This window comes from Mytilus edulis, chromosome 12 (genome assembly GCF_963676685.1).
Source record: "Mytilus edulis chromosome 12, xbMytEdul2.2, whole genome shotgun sequence".
Classification (NCBI taxonomy): Eukaryota; Metazoa; Mollusca; class Bivalvia; order Mytilida; family Mytilidae; genus Mytilus; species Mytilus edulis.
The window spans coordinates 81,148,887-81,172,066 of NC_092355.1; the positions used below are offsets into that span (position 1 = coordinate 81,148,887).

The 23,180-nt window shown below is 32.4% G+C and overlaps 1 protein-coding gene across 1 annotated transcript in view; it reads left to right on the forward strand.

Moving 5' to 3' along the window:
* Positions 1-23,180, forward strand: part of LOC139497250 (intermembrane lipid transfer protein VPS13B-like) — a 102,786-nt gene that overhangs the window by 22,070 nt on the left and 57,536 nt on the right. The window contains exons 12-23 of the mRNA XM_071285398.1: positions 7,419-7,580; positions 8,282-8,461; positions 9,445-9,623; positions 10,491-10,713; positions 11,338-11,555; positions 12,843-13,179; positions 18,327-18,450; positions 18,865-19,649; positions 20,072-20,180; positions 20,698-20,815; positions 21,357-21,999; positions 22,411-22,545. Coding sequence (XP_071141499.1) covers positions 7,419-7,580; positions 8,282-8,461; positions 9,445-9,623; positions 10,491-10,713; positions 11,338-11,555; positions 12,843-13,179; positions 18,327-18,450; positions 18,865-19,649; positions 20,072-20,180; positions 20,698-20,815; positions 21,357-21,999; positions 22,411-22,545 — 3,213 coding nt within the window. The remainder of the gene's footprint in view (positions 1-7,418; positions 7,581-8,281; positions 8,462-9,444; positions 9,624-10,490; positions 10,714-11,337; positions 11,556-12,842; positions 13,180-18,326; positions 18,451-18,864; positions 19,650-20,071; positions 20,181-20,697; positions 20,816-21,356; positions 22,000-22,410; positions 22,546-23,180) is intronic.

Below are 23,180 nucleotides of genomic sequence, written 5' to 3' on the forward strand. Positions count from 1 at the left end.
AAATACATGTACACTTATTATTAATGTATCACATCATTACTGACATTAGTAACAGCTTACACTGGGACCTTGTCGTCAGTTCAAGTTATTTTGTATGGTAAATACATGTACACTTATTATTAATGTATCGCATCCCTAGTAACAGCTTACACTGGGACCTTGTCATCTGTTCAAGTTATTTTGTATGGTAAAGACATGTACACTTATTATTAATGTATCACATCATTAGTAACAGCTTACACTGGATCCTTGTCATCTGTTCAAGTTATTCTGTATGGTAAAGACATGTACACTTATTACTTAATGTATCACATCATTAGTAACAGCTTACACTGGGACCTTGTCGTCAGTTCAAGTTATTTTGTATGGTAAATACATGTACACTTATTATTAATGTATCGCATCCCTAGTAACAGCTTACACTGGGACCTTGTCGTCAGTTCAAGTTATTTTGTATGGTAAATACATGTACACTTATTATTAATGTATCACATCATTAGTAACAGCTTACACTGGGACCTTGTCATCTGTTCAAGTTATTTTGTATGGTAAAGACATGTACACTTATTACTTAATGTATCACATCATTAGTAACAGCTTACACTGGGACCTTGTCATCTGTTCAAGTTATTTTGTATGGTAAATACATGTACACTTATTACTTAATGTATCACATCATTAGTAACAGCTTACACTGGGACCTTGTCATCTGTTCAAGTTATTCTGTATGGTAAATACATGTACACTTATTATTAATGTATCACATCATTAGTAACAGCTTACACTGGGACCTTGTCATCTGTTCAAGTTATTTTGTATGGTAAAGACATGTACACTTCTTATTAATGTATCACATCATTAGTAACAGCTTACACTGGAACCTTGTCGTCAGTTCAAGTTATTATGTATGGTAAATACATGTACACTTATTACTTAATGTATCACATCATTAGTAACAGCTTACACTGGGACCTTGTCATCTGTTCAAGTTATTCTGTATGGTAAAGACATGTACACTTATTATTAATGTATCACATCCCTAGTAACAGCTTACACTGGGACCTTGTCATCTGTTCAAGTTATTTTGTATGGTAAAGACATGTACACTTATTACTTAATGTATCACATCATTAGTAACAGCTTACACTGGGACCTTGTCGTCAGTTCAAGTTATTCTGTATGGTAAATACATGTACACTTATTATTAATGTATCACATCATTAGTAACAGCTTACACTGGGACCTTGTCATCTGTTCAAGTTATTTTGTATGGTAAAGACATGTACACTTATTATTAATGTATCACATCATTAGTAACAGCTTACACTGGGACCTTGTCATCAGTTCAAGTTATTTTGTATGGTAAATACATGTACACTTATTATTAATGTATCACATCATTAGTAACAGCTTACACTGGGACCTTGTCGTCAGTTCAAGTTATTATGTATGGTAAATACATGTACACTTATTATTAATGTATCACATCATTACTGACATTAGTAACAGCTTACACTGGGACCTTGTCGTCAGTTCAAGTTATTTTGTATGGTAAATACATGTACACTTATTATTAATGTATCGCATCCCTAGTAACAGCTTACACTGGGACCTTGTCGTCAGTTCAAGTTATTTTGTATTGTAAAGACATGTACACTGATTATTAATGTATCACATCATTAGTAACAGCTTACACTGGAACCTTGTCGTCAGTTCAAGTTATTTTGTATGGTAAATACATGTACACTTCTTACTTAATGTATCACATCCCTAGTAACAGCTTACACTGGGACCTTGTCGTCAGTTCAAGTTATTTTGTATGGTAAAGACATGTACACTTATTATTAATGTATCGCATCATTAGTAACAGCTTACACTGGGACCTTGTCATCTGTTCAAGTTATTCTGTATGGTAAAGACATGTACACTTATTATTAATGTATCGCATCCCTAGTAACAGCTTACACTGGGACCTTGTCGTCAGTTCAAGTTATTCTGTATGGTAAATACATGTACACTTATTACTTAATGTATCGCATCCCTAGTAACAGCTTACACTGGGACCTTGTCGTCAGTTCAAGTTATTCTGTATGGTAAATACATGTACACTTATTACTTAATGTATCACATCATTAGTAACAGCTTACACTGGGACCTTGTCGTCAGTTCAAGTTATTTTGTATGGTAAATACATGTACACTTATTATTAATGTATCACATCATTAGTAACAGCTTACACTGGGACCTTGTCGTCAGTTCAAGTTATTTTGTATGGTAAAGACATGTACACTTATTACTTAATGTATCACATCCCTAGTAACAGCTTACACTGGAACCTTGTCGTCAGTTCAAGTTATTTTGTATGGTAAAGACATGTACACTTATTACTTAATGTATCACATCATTAGTAACAGCTTACACTGGGACCTTGTCGTCAGTTCAAGTTATTCTGTATGGTAAATACATGTACACTTATTATTAATGTATCACATCACTAGTAACAGCTTACACTGGGACCTTGTCGTCAGTTCAAGTTATTTTGTATGGTAAAGACATGTACACTTATTATTAATGTATCACATCATTAGTAACAGCTTACACTGGGACCTTGTCATCAGTTCAAGTTATTTTGTATGGTAAAGACATGTACACTTATTATTAATGTATCACATCATTAGTAACAGCTTACACTGGGACCTTGTCATCTGTTCAAGTTATTCTGTATGGTAAATACATGTACACTTATTATTAATGTATCACATCACTAGTAACAGCTTACACTGGGACCTTGTCATCAGTTCAAGTTATTTTGTATGGTAAAGACATGTACACTTATTATTAATGTATCACATCATTAGTAACAGCTTACACTGGGACCTTGTCATCAGTTCAAGTTATTCTGTATGGTAAAGACATGTACACTTATTATTAATGTATCACATCATTAGTAACAGCTTACACTGGGACCTTGTCATCAGTTCAAGTTATTCTGTATGGTAAAGACATGTACACTTATTATTAATGTATCACATCCCTAGTAACAGCTTACACTGGGACCTTGTCGTCAGTTCAAGTTATTTTGTATGGTAAATACATGTACACTTATTATTAATGTATCACATCCCTAGTAACAGCTTACACTGGGAACTTGTCGTCAGTTCAAGTTATTTTGTATGGTAAATACATGTACACTTATTATTAATGTATCACATCCCTAGTAACAGCTTACACTGGGACCTTGTCATCAGTTCAAGTTATTCTGTATGGTAAAGACATGTACACTTATTATTAATGTATCACATCCCTAGTAACAGCTTACACTGGGACCTTGTCGTCTGTTCAAGTTATTCTGTATGGTAAAGACATGTACACTTATTATTAATGTATCACATCATTAGTAACAGCTTACACTGGGACCTTGTCGTCAGTTCAAGTTATTCTGTATGGTAAATACATGTACACTTATTATTAATGTATCGCATCCCTAGTAACAGCTTACACTGGGACCTTGTCGTCAGTTCAAGTTATTCTGTATGGTAAATACATGTACACTTCTTACTTAATGTATCACATCATTAGTAACAGCTTACACTGGGACCTTGTCGTCAGTTCAAGTTATTTTGTATGGTAAAGACATGTACACTTATTACTTAATGTATCACATCCCTAGTAACAGCTTACACTGGAACCTTGTCGTCAGTTCAAGTTATTTTGTATGGTAAAGACATGTACACTTATTACTTAATGTATCACATCATTAGTAACAGCTTACACTGGGACCTTGTCGTCAGTTCAAGTTATTTTGTATGGTAAATACATGTACACTTATTATTAATGTATCACATCATTAGTAACAGCTCACACTGGGACCTTGTCGTCAGGTCAAGTTATTTTGTATGGTAAAGACATGTACACTTATTATTAATGTATCACATCATTAGTAACAGCTTACACTGGGACCTTGTCGTCAGTTCAAGTTATTTTGTATGGTAAATACATGTACACTTATTATTAATGTATCACATCATTAGTAACAGCTTACACTGGGACCTTGTCATCTGTTCAAGTTATTTTGTATGGTAAAGACATGTACACTTATTATTAATGTATCACATCATTAGTAACAGCTTACACTGGGACCTTGTCATCTGTTCAAGTTATTTTGTATGGTAAATACATGTACACTTATTATTAATGTATCACATCATTAGTAACAGCTTACACTGGGACCTTGTCGTCAGTTCAAGTTATTTTGTATGGTAAAGACATGTACACTTATTATTAATGTATCACATCATTAGTAACAGCTTACACTGGAACCTTGTCGTCAGTTCAAGTTATTCTGTATGGTAAAGACATGTACACTTATTACTTAATGTATCACATCATTAGTAACAGCTTACACTGGGACCTTGTCGTCAGTTCAAGTTATTTTGTATGGTAAATACATGTACACTTATTATTAATGTATCACATCATTAGTAACAGCTTACACTGGGACCTTGTCGTCAGTTCAAGTTATTTTGTATGGTAAATACATGTACACTTATTATTAATGTATCACATCATTAGTAACAGCTTACACTGGGACCTTGTCATCTGTTCAAGTTATTTTGTATGGTAAAGACATGTACACTTATTATTAATGTATCACATCATTAGTAACAGCTTACACTGGGACCTTGTCATCTGTTCAAGTTATTTTGTATGGTAAATACATGTACACTTATTATTAATGTATCACATCATTAGTAACAGCTTACACTGGGACCTTGTCGTCAGTTCAAGTTATTTTGTATGGTAAAGACATGTACACTTCTTACTTAATGTATCACATCATTAGTAACAGCTTACACTGGGACCTTGTCGTCAGTTCAAGTTATTTTGTATGGTAAAGACATGTACACTTATTACTTAATGTATCACATCATTAGTAACAGCTTACACTGGAACCTTGTCATCTGTTCAAGTTATTTTGTATGGTAAAGACATGTACACTTATTATTAATGTATCACATCCCTAGTAACAGCTTACACTGGGACCTTGTCGTCAGTTCAAGTTATTTTGTATGGTAAATACATGTACACTTATTACTTAATGTATCACATCATTAGTAACAGCTTACACTGGGACCTTGTCATCTGTTCAAGTTATTTTGTATGGTAAATACATGTACACTTATTATTAATGTATCACATCATTAGTAACAGCTTACACTGGGACCTTGTCGTCAGTTCAAGTTATTTTGTATGGTAAATACATGTACACTTATTACTTAATGTATCACATCATTAGTAACAGCTTACACTGGAACCTTGTCGTCAGTTCAAGTTATTTTGTATGGTAAATACATGTACACTTATTACTTAATGTATCACATCATTAGTAACAGCTTACACTGGGACCTTGTCATCTGTTCAAGTTATTTTGTATGGTAAATACATGTACACTTATTATTAATGTATCACATCATTAGTAACAGCTTACACTGGGACCTTGTCGTCAGTTCAAGTTATTTTGTATGGTAAATACATGTACACTTATTATTAATGTATCACATCATTAGTAACAGCTTACACTGGGACCTTGTCGTCAGTTCAAGTTATTTTGTATGGTAAATACATGTACACTTATTACTTAATGTATCACATCATTAGTAACAGCTTACACTGGGACCTTGTCATCTGTTCAAGTTATTTTGTATGGTAAATACATGTACACTTATTACTTAATGTATCACATCATTAGTAACAGCTTACACTGGAACCTTGTCGTCAGTTCAAGTTATTTTGTATGGTAAATACATGTACACTTATTATTAATGTATCACATCCCTAGTAACAGCTTACACTGGGACCTTGTCGTCAGTTCAAGTTATTTTGTATGGTAAATACATGTACACTTATTATTAATGTATCACATCACTAGTAACAGCTTACACTGGGACCTTGTCGTCAGTGCAAGTTATTCTGTATGGTAAATACATGTACACTTATTATTAATGTATCACATCCCTAGTAACAGCTTACACTGGGACCTTGTCGTCAGTTCAAGTTATTCTGTATGGTAAATACATGTACACTTATTATTAATGTATCACATCCCTAGTAACAGCTTACACTGGGACCTTGTCGTCAGTTCAAGTTATTCTGTATGGTAAATACATGTACACTTATTATTAATGTATCACATCCCTAGTAACAGCTTACACTGGGACCTTGTCGTCAGTTCAAGTTATTTTGTATGGTAAAGACATGTACACTTATTATTAATGTATCACATCCCTAGTAACAGCTTACACTGGGACCTTGTCGTCAGTTCAAGTTATTTTGTATGGTAAATACATGTACACTTATTATTAATGTATCACATCCCTAGTAACAGCTTACACTAGGACCTTGTCGTCAGTTCAAGTTATTTTGTATGGTAAAGACATGTACACTTATTATTTAATGCACTGGTGTGTTTATCATGTTTATGGAAGCCTAAACAATTTTCATCAAAATTTTAGCATCAAATTAATAGGAGTATGATTATCAGCTATTCACTCTAATTACAAGGTAGATTAAGAATCTTATTCTTCCCTATAAGTTACCATAACTTCATTATTTCATTAGATATAAAGGCCAAAAGTTTTTCTCTGATACAGTAGTCATAAAAACTTTTTAACCCTTTCACCGATTGCTGCCCAGACAGAAGCTACTCTGAGACGATGGCTTCCCTGGCTACTATTACTCAAGTGGGAGATCTTCATAATAAATGTCAATAAAAATTTGTTTGTAGTTATTTGTGTATTTATTTCATTCACTAACACCATGTTCACAGTTTTGTTCATGTTTTCATAATTTTTTCTTCATAAAATATTCAAATTTTCAAATTTTCGGCATTATCTAGGTGAAATTCTCAAATTCTGCTCTTTGACCCCAAATCATAATTTTTTAAACCAAAACGGCAAAATTTTGAAAAATTTTATGAGGCTGAACAAATTCCTCACACTGAACGATGTCCATTCCAAGTGTTTTGTACATAAAAAGACATTTTTATATGTCAAAAAAGTATACTAGTTTGGCTTCAATTCTTCCATATTCCCTCAAAAAAAATGTTCCCTCATTTCAAATTCTTGTAAATTCCGTAAATTTCCTCTGATTTTGACACGGTTTTCAACAAACGGAAGCGCCATGTTTACACTTTCAACCGGGTATTTATCTAAGAAAGATAACTCATGTTTGCACTTTTTTGAGCGGGAAATATAAAAGAGGTATTCTGATCCCGGTAAAACGTGACTCATCGTCAGCTGTCTGAAGCGTGAATCCCGGTAAACCGGGACTCATCGGCGAAAGGGTTAATATCCAGGAACTATGACTGTGTATAATTCTGATTCTAAAGATGGTAATAAATAGGCAATATTTTTTTATAGATATACAGGCCGGATCTATAATTCCTGTTGTATGCTGTCCTGCCAATACAAACAAACTAATATCTACAGAATACTTTAGGAACCCCTCTCCTCTTACAGAAGATAAGAATGACTTCCTAACATTCACTGTACAGTTACCCCATGAAAAGACTGTATCTGATGGTTTGTATTGAAAACTTTACAAATAGTATATACATTCTACTGACAAGCTAGACCAAAGTGCATTTTGTATGAAGCGTGGAAACGCTTCATTTTCAAAAATGTGTGGGTGTTCAACGCTTTAACAACCCTATAGAATTATTAAAGAAGCTTTGAATTCGCATTGTCTGTTTTTATTGTTGTAAGATTGTTACAGAGTAGTATTTGCAAACATTTTAAATTCTATGTCAATTCAAGTTTTTTTTAAATTTAAGGTGGAACTAATACATTGATATATTGGTCCCAGTATTACAAATGTAGAATTTTCAAATTAATAAAAAAAAATACTTGGGATTATCTCCCTTTAACTGACAATCAATTTAACAACAAAATAATAATTTGCATATATTTTCTTTTAAAAGATAAAACAAAAACCTGAAAATTTGATAAATAAAGTGCATGCTGTTGTATTGCTGAGAAATGATACCATTAATCTACACACTTATCCCCAAACATCCTTTCATTCTAAATAGTAGCAAATATTGAGAAATCAAATTATAAAACCTTAATTTAACATATTAGAAAATGTAGAATAGCTTTCACAGAACTAAGTGGATGTGTATTATTGAACCCTTTGTATGTGACATTTTAGGATTAACAGTTGTTAACAAAGCAGTAATAAGCATCTCCAGATTAAGTTATTAACCAATTGTTATATTTTCCAGTGCCAAGCTTACTGTTACTAAATACAGAAGGTATTATATGTGCTATAGATCCATCTTTGTCAGACTGGTTTGAGTATAGACCAAAGAAGAAAGAAACATCAACAGAGCACAAGAAAGAACCTGTACAGGTTGATCAAGCTATTGCCCAAGCAGCTTTTCCCTTACAGCATATGTCACAGGGTAGGTAAAATAAAGATTATTACAACACGTGTCATATATAATATTGTTATCACATGTCACAGGGTAGGTAAAAATAAAGATTATTACAACACGTGTCATATATAATATTGTTATCACATGTCACAGGGTAGGTAAAAATAAAGCTTATTACAACACGTGTCATATATAATATTGTTATTACATGTCACAGGGTAGGTAAAAATAAAGATTATTACAACACTTGTCATATATAATATTGTTATCTCATGTCACAGGGTAGGTAAAAATAAAGATTATTACAACACGTGTCATATATAATATTGTTATCTCATGTCACAGGGTAGGTAAAAATAAAGATTATTACAACACTTGTCATATATAATATTGTTATTACATGTCACAGGGTAGGTAAAAATAAAGATTATTACAACACTTGTCATATATAATATTGTTATCTCATGTCACAGGGTAGGTAAAAATAAAGATTATTACAACACGTGTCATATATAATATTGTTATCTCATGTCACAGGGTAGGTAAAAATAAAGATTATTACAACACTTGTCATATATAATATTGTTATTACATGTCACAGGGTAGGTAAAAATAAAGATTATTACAACACTTGTCATATATAATATTGTTATCTCATGTCACAGGGTAGGTAAAAATAAAGATTATTACAACACGTGTCATATATAATATTGTTATCTCATGTCACAGGGTAGGTAAAAATAAAGATTATTACAACACGTGTCATATATAATATTGTTATCTCCATCCTAATGAAACTGACAGAAAACCACGTAAATCATACGTTTGAAATTTGTTAGACGTCATTACGCTTGTGCATATGTTTTCAAAGCAGCAATTGTGAATTGATGCCATCAAAATTAAATAATAACTAATTATTCAATTAGTTTAATGTTCAAATGATGATACATTAGAATGTCAAATTGATTCCTCATAGTCTGTGATGATCCAGTGATTTATTTATTCTTCAGCTTCCAGTACAGGATCAGTAGCATTAGATACAACATCTTTCACCAAAACTAAAACACATTCCAGAAACAGATCTACATCTCAGAAACCCACCAATAAGAAGACAGATACAAAGGTCAAAGATCAGTGGGGCGAAAAACTGGCAGCCATGTTTCCTTTACTGAGGATGCTTCAAGTACATGTAAGGTTTTTTAAATAAAATAATAAAACAGAGATGAAAGTTGGCAAGAAATTGATATTGTTCAAAGATAAATGTTATTATTTGATAAACATTACTTTTAATATCAGATTAATACTAAAGCAGTATTAAGTACTAAAATCTATTTCCATGTGCCAAGTAGGAACCTAGTCAGTAGTTGAAACATTCTGATATTTTTATGATCATTTCTGTTTTAATAGTTTTATACATGTTTTGATATCTTAAATAATCTTATAATACAAGTGATATAATCCACTAATCACAACTTAACCTGACAGAACCTTGTTATTCAAATTTTAGATAGAGGCTCAAAGTTGTGCTATATTTATCAACCAATCACCACTTAACCTATAGCTAACAGACCCTTGTTATTCAATATTTCAGATAGAGGTTAAAAGTTGTGCTATATATATCCACCAATCATCACTAAACATGACTTGTCACAGAATAAAAGTTCCATCATAATATAAGTTCCAAAAGGAAAAAATATTCTGGAACATTATTTCCACAGGAATAAATATTACAGAATATGTTCCTAACGGAATAAATGGTATAGAATATTTGTTCCAACATGAATAGATATTATTACAATATTTATAAGATCTTATAACAAAGTTTTCATTGGAACTTCTGTTAGGTGGTACAAATATACGTTGACAAACTGACCTTAGTTATTCAATATTTCAGATAGAGGTTAAAAGGTGTGCTATATTTCTCTACCAATCACCACTTAACCTGACAGTCCCTGGTTATTTAATATTTCTGATAGAGGTTAAAAGTTGTGTTTAAAATATTTATCAATCAATCATCACTAAACCTGACAAAACCTTTGTTTTTTTAATATTTCAGATAGAGGTTAAAAGTTGTGCTATATTTATCCACCAATCACCTTTACACCTGACAGAACCCAGTGTAGACATTTCCCAGAATCTGATGTCAGCTGTTACATCTAATACGCTACCTCCCACTTTAGTGGTCTGTCTACCACAGATTCACATCACTAGTTCTGGTATGAAATCTACGTCCTGTATACAGGAGATACCTGTTAACTCTATGGAAGGATCGTTAGTTGGTAAGGTTATATTGCACAATGAAAAAGATATTTTAAGCCAGTTTTTCCTTAAATCATGAGTTTATGTTTCATGCAAGTGTAGAGGGAATCATACACAGAAACAAGAACACAAATATTAATGGACTTATTGTAACAGACAACATTATATTGAAGAAGCATTGTTTCATAATTTAATTAAAAGACCCATTACATAAGTTTAACTGTTGTGAAATTTTTGTTATTCTCAAATAAGGAAATATATATAACAAAAGCAAATAAAATTTATTATATACTGTTTATTCATTATTATTCATGTGATATCAATTTTCATTGATTTTGTGGATAAAGAATGTAGCAATACTTAAATAAAAAAAAAAGAATTGAGAATAGAATGGGGCAATGAGACAAGAACCTAACCAAAGAGTAAAAATCAATTGAAGGCCAATAGCAGGGATCGACAATAACACTTGTCTGATAGTCATGTACCAGAGTAAAAAAAGGTTGGACCTGTAAAAGCTTGTCCCACAAAACAAGAAAAATAGTCCTGTATAAAATAAATTAAATTCAACTTGTTGATCACAAAAAACAGAAAAAGAAGGTAAAACAAATTATTATATTTTTGTGTAACCATTATTTATTATACAGGAGAGAAGTTGCCATGGAGAATGGTATTGAATCATTTTTGTGTACATACGATACTCTCTAAACAGACTGTAGTACCAATCATAAAACCTACGACTGTCAGCTGTACAATCGGTGTCACCACAAAGTATAACCCTCCCACGTCAGACAATATATCATCTCTAGGACTGTGTTTACATACTGATATGCATGCCGTTGTCATGGCGATATCTAAATCTCAGGTATATTACATCAGTTTCAAGGTGACACACTTTTGACCTTGAAACTTAACATATCAGTTTATTTGTTAACACTTTACTTCTCTATTTTCATTGTACTGTGCAAAAATTTCTTTCACAAAATTTGTTTTGATTAGACTTAAATACATGGAACTTCTCTGTTTAACACAAATTCTTTTGGTGGAACACATCTTAATATGGGTAAGAAAAGCAAGACAGTCATTACAACTAAATATTACTAGCCATCACAATAGAAAAATGACATTAGTGTCCCTTAATGAATTTATAATCCTATTCATTAGACATGATAAAATCAAACAAAAGTTTGAAAGGATTGCAAATTTTACAATGTTTGCAATTTGTGATGCCAAATAATGGCTCTCCTCAAATTGCTTTTTTTGTAAATTCTGAGAAATGAATTCAATATAAGTATAAATCATTAAAGATTATAACCTTGTACTCCTGATGTGTGTTTCATCTACAAAAGACTCATCAGTCACGATCTAATCAAAATCATAAAAGACTCATCAGTCACGATCCAATCAAAATCATAAAAGACTCATCAGTCACGATCCAATCAAAATCATAAAAAGCCAAAATCAAGAAGAAAATAATATGTGGTGTTAAATAGTCTTAAAATCACTAAAAATGTCAACCACTATTAAATATATTACTTTAACAGTACTTACAAAATAAACAAACCCAATGAATCATTCCAGAACATTCTTATTTCTCTGTTATTTTTATATATAAAAAAGAAGATGTGGTATGATTGCCAATGAGACAGCTATCCACAAAAGACCAAAATGACACAGACATTAACAACTATAGGTCACCGTACGGCCTTTAACAAAGAGCAAAGCCCATACCGCATAGTGAGCTATAAAAGGCCCCGATAAGACAATGTAAAACAATTCAAACGAGAAAACTAACGGCCTTATTTATGTAAAAAAATGAAAAAAAAACAAATATGTAACACATAAACAAACGACAATCACTGAATTACAGGCTCCTGACTTGGGACAGGCACATACATAAATAATGTGGCGGGGTTAAACATGTTAGCGGGATCCCAACCCTCCCCTAACCTGGGACAGTGGTATAACAGTACAACATAAGAACGAACAATAAAAATCAGTTGAAAAAGGCTAAACTCATCAGATGGACAAAAATACAAGTGGACGTGGCCGGGTACTTATACATCCCGACACAAAAAGACACAATAAACAGATCTGAGAGTACTCGCAGTTATCTGACAGCTAGTTCAGATGGCAATTTGTTTGTTTGCAGATAGTTTTATGTAGCAGTTTATTAAATCAGCTGACAGGACTATTTGGTATGGTAATGTCTTTAATCAAATCACTACACAAATCAGAACAGACGGTTACACCTACAACAGACCCACCAGACTTATCAGAAATAGCCCTCCCAGAACCAACACCCCTAGGTCAGTCACGAGACTACACAGGGATGACAGAAACTGAGACATCAGATGTCACATCACGAGAACCAACACCTAACCGTGACCTTGAAAAGTCACCAGACAAAGTCAAACTGTCACTATGGTTACAATGGACACTTCCAAAGCTGGAGTTGAGATTATATAGTGAGGCTATCACTAAAGAAAGTAAGTACATGAACTTTTCGGACCTTAAAGGTCAATTCTTCCTGTAATGGATCACAAAATGTTAAAAAAAAAAGTTAAAAGAAAAAAAAATATGCTACTGGATTCATTTATTTTCGTGGGTACTAATTCTGTTGATTGCAGAAATTTTCCTTTTTTGTGTATATGTAATTTCAAGGTTTTGTCAAAGTCTGCATATGTGATAGAAAATTTGTACTGTTTTGAACATTGAAATTTGTGGTTCACCTGTACCCACAAAAACCACAAAAATTCATATCCCACGAATAATAATGAATCCACAGTAATTGAAAAAGATGAGTTGAAAGAAAAAAAAAAAGGACCAAGACCCAAGGAAGAGGCAAACTATCCTGTCCACAAAATACTTCAGTAGAAACTTTTAGACAAAGAGATTAACCATAATCACATGACTAAAGGCAAACTATCCTGTCCACAAAATACTTCAGTAGAAACTTTTAGACCAAGAGATTAACCATAATCACATGACTAAAGGCCAACTATCCTGTCCACAAAATACTTCAGTAGAAACTTTTAGACCAAGAGATTAACCATAATCACATGACTAAAGGCCAACTATCCTGTCCACAAAATACTTCAGTAGAAACTTTTAGACCAAGAGATTAACCATAATCACATGACTAAAGGCAAACTATCCTGTCCACAAAATACTTCAGTAGAAACTTTTAGACCAAGAGATTAACCATAATCACATGACTAAAGGCAAACTATCCTGTCCACAAAATACTTCAGTAGAAACTTTTAGACCAAGAGATTAACCATAATCACATGACTAAAGGCAAACTATCCTGTCCACAAAATACTTCAGTAGAAACTTTTAGACCAAGAGATTAACCATAATCACATGACTAAAGGCAAACTATCCTGTCCACAAAATACTTCAGTAGAAACTTTTAGACCAAGAGATTAACCATAATCACATGACTAAAGGCAAACTATCCTGTCCACAAAATACTTCAGTAGAAACTTTTAGACCAAGAGATTAACCATAATCACATGACTAAAGGCAAACTATCCTGTCCACAAAATACTTCAGTAGAAACTTTTAGACCAAGAGATTAACCATAATCACATGACTAAAGGCCAACTATCCTGTCCACAAAATACTTCAGTAGAAACTTTTAGACCAAGAGATTAACCATAATCACATGACTAAAGGCCAACTATCCTGTCCACAAAATACTTCAGTAGAAACTTTTAGACCAAGAGATTAACCATAATCACATGACTAAAGGCAAACTATCCTGTCCACAAAATACTTCAGTAGAAACTTTTAGACCAAGAGATTAACCATAATCACATGACTAAAGGCAAACTATCCTGTCCACAAAATACTTCAGTAGAAACTTTTAGACCAAGAGATTAACCATAATCACATGACTAAAGGCAAACTATCCTGTCCACAAAATACTTCAGTAGAAACTTTTAGACCAAGAGATTAACCATAATCACATGACTAAAGGCAAACTATCCTGTCCACAAAATACTTCAGTAGAAACTTTTAGACCAAGAGATTAACCATAATCACATGACTAAAGGCAAACTATCCTGTCCACAAAATACTTCAGTAGAAACTTTTAGACCAAGAGATTAACCATAATCACATGACTAAAGGCCAACTATCCTGTCCACAAAATACTTCAGTAGAAACTTTTAGACCAAGAGATTAACCATAATCACATGACTAAAGGCAAACTATCCTGTCCACAAAATACTTCAGTAGAAACTTTTAGACCAAGAGATTAACCATAATCACATGACTAAAGGCAAACTATCCTGTCCACAAAATACTTCAGTAGAAACTTTTAGACAAAGAGATTAACCATAATCACATGACTAAAGGCAAACTATCCTGTCCACAAAATACTTCAGTAGAAACTTTTAGACCAAGAGATTAACCATAATCACATGACTAAAGGCAAACTATCCTGTCCACAAAATACTTCAGTAGAAACTTTTAGACCAAGAGATTAACCATAATCACATGACTAAAGGCCAACTATCCTGTCCACAAAATACTTCAGTAGAAACTTTTAGACCAAGAGATTAACCATAATCACATGACTAAAGGCAAACTATCCTGTCCACAAAATACTTCAGTAGAAACTTTTAGACCAAGAGATTAACCATAATCACATGACTAAAGGCAAACTATCCTGTCCACAAAATACTTCAGTAGAAACTTTTAGACCAAGAGATTAACCATAATCACATGACTAAAGGCAAACTATCCTGTCCACAAAATACTTCAGTAGAAACTTTTAGACAAAGAGATTAACCATAATCACATGACTAAAGGCAAACTATCCTGTCCACAAAATACTTCAGTAGAAACTTTTAGACCAAGAGATTAACCATAATCACATGACTAAAGGCAAACTATCCTGTCCACAAAATACTTCAGTAGAAACTTTTAGACCAAGAGATTAACCATAATCACATGACTAAAGGCAAACTATCCTGTCCACAAAATACTTCAGTAGAAACTTTTAGACCAAGAGATTAACCATAATCACATGACTAAAGGCAAACTATCCTGTCCACAAAATACTTCAGTAGAAACTTTTAGACCAAGAGATTAACCATAATCACATGACTAAAGGCAAACTATCCTGTCCACAAAATACTTCAGTAGAAACTTTTAGACCAAGAGATTAACCATAATCACATGACTAAAGGCAAACTATCCTGTCCACAAAATACTTCAGTAGAAACTTTTAGACCAAGAGATTAACCATAATCACATGACTAAAGGCAAACTATCCTGTCCACAAAATACTTCAGTAGAAACTTTTAGACCAAGAGATTAACCATAATCACATGACTAAAGGCAAACTATCCTGTCCACAAAATACTTCAGTAGAAACTTTTAGACCAAGAGATTAACCATAATCACATGACTAAAGGCAAACTATCCTGTCCACAAAATACTTCAGTAGAAACTTTTAGACCAAGAGATTAACCATAATCACATGACTAAAGGCAAACTATCCTGTCCACAAAATACTTCAGTAGAAACTTTTAGACCAAGAGATTAACCATAATCACATGACTAAAGGCCAACTATCCTGTCCACAAAATACTTCAGTAGAAACTTTTAGACCAAGAGATTAACCATAATCACATGACTAAAGGCCAACTATCCTGTCCACAAAATACTTCAGTAGAAACTTTTAGACCAAGAGATTAACCATAATCACATGACTAAAGGCCAACTATCCTGTCCACAAAATACTTCAGTAGAAACTTTTAGACCAAGAGATTAACCATAATCACATGACTAAAGGCCAACTATCCTGTCCACAAAATACTTCAGTAGAAACTTTTAGACCAAGAGATTAACCATAATCACATGACTAAAGGCCAACTATCCTGTCCACAAAATACTTCAGTAGAAACTTTTAGACCAAGAGATTAACCATAATCACATGACTAAAGGCCAACTATCCTGTCCACAAAATACTTCAGTAGAAACTTTTAGACCAAGAGATTAACCATAATCACATGACTAAAGGCAAACTATCCTGTCCACAAAATACTTCAGTAGAAACTTTTAGACCAAGAGATTAACCATAATCACATGACTAAAGGCAAACTATCCTGTCCACAAAATACTTCAGTAGAAACTTTTAGACCAAGAGATTAACCATAATCACATGACTAAAGGCAAACTATCCTGTCCACAAAATACTTCAGTAGAAACTTTTAGACCAAGAGATTAACCATAATCACATGACTAAAGGCCAACTATCCTGTCCACAAAATACTTCAGTAGAAACTTTTAGACCAAGAGATTAACCATAATCACATGACTAAAGGCAAACTATCCTGTCCACAAAATACTTCAGTAGAAACTTTTAGACCAAGAGATTAACCATAATCACATGACTAAAGGCAAACTATCCTGTCCACAAAATACTTCAGTAGAAACTTTTAGACAAAGAGATTAACCATAATCACATGACTAAAGGCAAACTATCCTGTCCACAAAATACTTCAGTAGAAACTTTTAGACCAAGAGATTAACCATAATCACATGACTAAAGGCAAACTATCCTGTCCACAAAATACTTCAGTAGAAACTTTTAGACCAAGAGATTAACCATAATCACATGACTAAAGGCCAACTATCCTGTCCACAAAATACTTCAGTAGAAACTTTTAGACCAAGAGATTAACCATAATCACATGACTAAAGGCAAACTATCCTGTCCACAAAATACTTCAGTAGAAACTTTTAGACCAAGAGATTAACCATAATCACATGACTAAAGGCAAACTATCCTGTCCACAAAATACTTCAGTAGAAACTTTTAGACCAAGAGATTAACCATAATCACATGACTAAAGGCAAACTATCCTGTCCACAAAATACTTCAGTAGAAACTTTTAGACAAAGAGATTAACCATAATCACATGACTAAAGGCAAACTATCCTGTCCACAAAATACTTCAGTAGAAACTTTTAGACCAAGAGATTAACCATAATCACATGACTAAAGGCAAACTATCCTGTCCACAAAATACTTCAGTAGAAACTTTTAGACCAAGAGATTAACCATAATCACATGACTAAAGGCAAACTATCCTGTCCACAAAATACTTCAGTAGAAACTTTTAGACCAAGAGATTAACCATAATCACATGACTAAAGGCAAACTATCCTGTCCACAAAATACTTCAGTAGAAACTTTTAGACCAAGAGATTAACCATAATCACATGACTAAAGGCAAACTATCCTGTCCACAAAATACTTCAGTAGAAACTTTTAGACCAAGAGATTAACCATAATCACATGACTAAAGGCAAACTATCCTGTCCACAAAATACTTCAGTAGAAACTTTTAGACCAAGAGATTAACCATAATCACATGACTAAACGTTTTTAATCTACAAATTGTATTTACTTGAATGGCAAAGTAAAACTTTAATGTAGTACCCTGTTGGAAATGGTAGAAAATAATATGAAAGTAACCTCAGTAGTAGCTATATATACGAAATTAGATTGTGTATAAAATTATACTGGGTGCATGTCTTAAGAAAGCATAGAGAGGGGAAATTTTCCTATAGATTCTCCTATAGATAATATTTTAGAATATTAATTATATTTTAGGTAGTAGAGTGACCTTAACCTCAGATGATTTGACCTTGTCATTAGATGTAGAACAAGTTTATACCAAGGCCAAGGTTAAATGTGGGTCTTGCAATGCTCATATCTACAATAAAAGTAAAACAAGGTAAAATTGTAAATTATCACATATAGTTCTCTTGAATACTTTTGAAAATTTCAAAATTCTGACTATGAAAAAAAAAAAGAATTCTTTGTACATTGTATGTGTAACAGCTTTAAGATTGAATAATAACGCCAAATTTAAATTCAAATAAATGTTTAATTTCTTTAGTTTTTTTCAAATGATAATATTCCTCTTTTGAATAAAGTAGTAAATGCCTAAAATGAAATTATCATACAACAGGATCAGAGAGGATCATAATATGGTTTAGAATGACTACTTTCTCTAGTTCAGGCATATTTCAATATACTTGATTAAGAGCATGTCATAGCTCCAAACTTTACGTTTACAAGTATCAAATGAAAAAAAAAAAAAATCATAATGAAATTCATTTATTAATGTTTTTTGTCTCTTTACCAGTAACCAATGGGATGAAGGTTCTTACTTAGGAATACTGATGACCTGCCAGAAGGAAATACCACATGACATTCACATAATCTCTAACAAAATGTGGTCAGCTGACCAACATACTCTTTCTAACTTCCCTTCTAGAGAAGCTACAACAAGAGATGTAACTCACAGCTTTCTCAATTTCACTTTCACAAGAGCACTGTGTAAAAATGTGGCCAAGAAAATGAGGAAGTTAAACGATGATTTAGCGGACATGGGAAGTATAGGGGATGGTTCTGAGTCACATGACCTGTATTTTCATAAGTATATATGTGAAGTGTGTTTAACTATTGAACCATTTGATTTGATATTCCAAGCACCTGCTGTGAACACAATTCTAGATTGTTTTAATATATCAAAAGGGAAATCATCAAAATCTAAAGACAAGAAATCAGAATATGTGTTAAAGTCTAATACACCAAAGCAGTCATTACCGATCCTGACAGCTGGTAACTTACCATTAATCTACATCAACATGTCAAGTGTAAGACTACTCATACCAAAGGTACAAAGTTCTAATAAACAAGAGACTGACAGCAGTCTATCAGAGCCTGACTTGTTAGACCAGGATATCTTGATGGCATGTTTCCAGTCCATGTCTGTTGTACCTCAGGCTGATAACCCACTGCCCAGGCATCCAACAGATAAGGAGCTATATCATAGAGCACTTCACGCTAACCTGACACATCAACCAGGGTCAGCCATAGAGAATAGACAATATCAGATAGATGTTAAAGGCATCTCCATGAGTACAGGTAGTTATCATGAAGCCTTATTGATGCAATAGTCTTGATGATGATTTAAATCATAAACAGATTCAGATTGGAGAAACAAATGAGAATTAATAAAGATTAACAGCTTATCTTATACAATCACAACAATTAACAAACGTTCTATTATGTTCTTAATTTTTTTTTGAATAAGTCATCATCAAGAATTTTTTTGAGCCAAAAATTAGAAAATTAAAGTGAAGATTTAGCAAAACAAATTGTTGATTACCAGCAAAAACAGATAAAAAGTAACTTAAATCTTTGTAGTATCCAGCCAACCGATTTGTTGTGAACTGAAAAAAGAATGAAAAGTAAAAAATCTTTTCCGGAATTAAAATATTCAAGGGATGATATAAATTCAAACTAATTTAAAGAAAAGTTATACATGAAAACTGTTTATTGAACAGGAAGTTGGGCAGATTTTGTGGACAGAGTGAAGCATGATGGGAGATTAGTTAACCAGCCTGCTGTACAGATACCTGCTTTAGAATGGAACACTGCAGACAAACATTTCAGGTCAATAATAATGTCACTTATTTCTTATAAGTACAATGGGTAGACATGTATTGAATTTTTGTGTCCTTGGGTTGCTTTTATATGTACCTTATTTATTGATTAGACATGTTAGAAGCAACCCTAAAATATACTACATAGAAAATAAATATCAATATACGTATTTTCTGTAATTATTACAAATATAATCTTGAAATTCAATTATAATGCCAGTAATGCCTACTACTAATGGTCAGAATAGAAATATAATGAATACTCATCCAAATCTGTCTGTTATAGGATATAATATGTTCAATAGATGGCTTTTGTTGGGATTTTTGTGTAATACTGTAGTTGACTTATATAACACATCTCTTTTCCATGAAATCTTTGATTGTTCACTTGAATACTACAATAATTCAGATAATAAATTTTCTAACAATTTTACAATTTATTGAACAATATGCATTGCAAGAAAGCAAGAGTTATCTCCCATATACCACAACTTGAATTTTCATACAAATGATTTGGATATTTGCAGAAAACCTAAGGAGGATATTGAGTTACTGCCCTTGGTAACTGGTGTTGATGTTAAGATAGTAGCTGCTCCTGCTATTGTATACCAAACACCAGGTGTCACTGACTGCAGTATTTCGAAGGTATGTATACTATCAATGATTTAACAGTATCATTACTACCCTATATTAACCAGACTCTTAAGGATTTATAGAGTTGTGGCCCTTATTTACTGTTGACATAGTTTCTAATGTATTCACAGAATAATAATTGGTTTATTAGAGGTAAAAATACCCCAAAAGATTCTAATTAAATTCAGAGGTACATTTTAAAAATATTGCATTGTCATAAATGAGGACAATTTGATAAAGCAAGACTTTTTTTACGTTTTTTATATCCCTTCTCCAATATTTATATAAGGTACACATTTTTAACATTATTTATAATTGAAAAAAACATAAAGACAGAGGAAAAATTCAGATTTGTACTTTTTAAATACTTCTTTATTCCAAAACTGTGTCATGGATATAAAAAAATAGAAAATCATATATTGAAAGAGAATAAATTAGATAACATTATTCAACTCTTACAACTGAGAAGAGGAGATTTATTTAATGTTTATTTATTTTTTTAAAAAGGGAGGAGTCATTCTTTTACTCTGACTTGACATGATTTGTATTTCAGATTTTAGTTTGTGGACATGCTTTAGAAATGAACTTCACCAATGACCTTGACATTTATGTCAGTACAAACCAGGTCAAGTTAATGTCAGAGATAACTATACAAACAATGGCTAAACTCAGAGAAACAAGGAAAGACGATCTTATAGAAGAGACTGTTGACAGAGCAGATTTATCAGGAAGTGGATCAGATATTATAGTAGCCGACAGTGGAATAGAGAGTGATGTATCCACTATAACGGGGAGAAAGGTCAAGGACAAGAATCCTGATGTCGTCATGACACCACATGATTTAGACATGAGGTCAAAGGTCATCACACCATTAGATATTCTTTTGACAGCCAGTAGAATATCAGTGATAACATACACACATAAACACAACAAAGACCAGAGACATAAAGTCAAACTAGCCGAGACCCCAGATCTGACAAGGTCACCATCAGGGAAGCACACGTTTATAAAACTAGATGTGCCTGACCCTGACGATACAACCCAGCTGTCTGTCGATCCATTCCTTTATGTTTACATATCACAACCTCATACAGTATTATCATGTCATCAAAGTCAACAGAAGTTTGAGATGTCTTGTTATGATGTTCTTGTCAAGGGGTCGTCTTTACAGTCAGCTTTACAGTCAGCTCATTTAGGTAAAAAATTAATGGTCTAATTTATCACTTATATTATTATTTGATATGAAACTCTAAATAGATTATGATGTTCTTGTTAAGGGGTTGTGTCTTTTCCGTCAGTACATCTAGGTAAGAAATAGTCATATTTTTCACTTATATTATTATTTATTAACATCAAGTTTTGGAAATATTTTCAGGAACAAAATAGCTTATAATTTTAAATGTTAGCAAAGTTGAAAGTTTTGTGGAGATTTTTTTTCAGTGATATATTTAAAATTATTTATCAGTAAAATATATCAACCCATTTAAAAAAAAATTGTATGATATAGTCTATAAACAACCATATAAAAAGCCAATATGTAAAAAGGTACAATTTGGCATCTTAAAACAGGTTAATTATGATTTGACCAAATTTTTCTTTTTATATAGACATGAAGACCATACCAAAGACAACAGATTTCAATGTGTATTGGTTTGAAACCAGACCCGGAAAACCTCATCCAAAAACAGGAATACCCCCAAGTCTATATACACTAAAAATAGAGGACTTTCTAATCGATCCAGGTAATTCTATTTAAAGAAAAACACCCATGGTCCAGGTAATTTCTTATAAGGAAATGCCACAAAGTTTATCATACTCTAACCATATGTATACATGTATATACACTGAAAGTAGAACATCTCTAAAATCTCTTTCCTCATGTACACTATTATTCCCCCAAAGCTTGTGTCCAATTATTGCAATGTTTTTCACACCAGAAAAATAACAAAATAGATTTCACTGTTCACAATTAAAATTTTAATGAGGAAAATTATACATGCAACTTTCTTTTAACATAGGGACAGTATAAAGGTAACACATGGATAGATATGAAATTAACCACAAACATCAAGGAGAGAAAAACAAACATTGTGTGATATTAGAATATCTTTGTATATTATGAATAGTATTAATATAATGTTATATCTTTAGCAATTATTTTATGAATAGTATTAATATAATATTTTATCTTTAGCAATTATTTTATGATCTTTAGCAATTATTTTATGAATAGTATTAATATAATATTTTATCGTTAGCAATTATTTTATGAATAGTATTAATATAATATTTTATCTTTAGCAATTATTTTATGAATAGTATTAATATAATATTTTATCTTTAGCAATTATTTTATGAATAGTATTAATATAATATT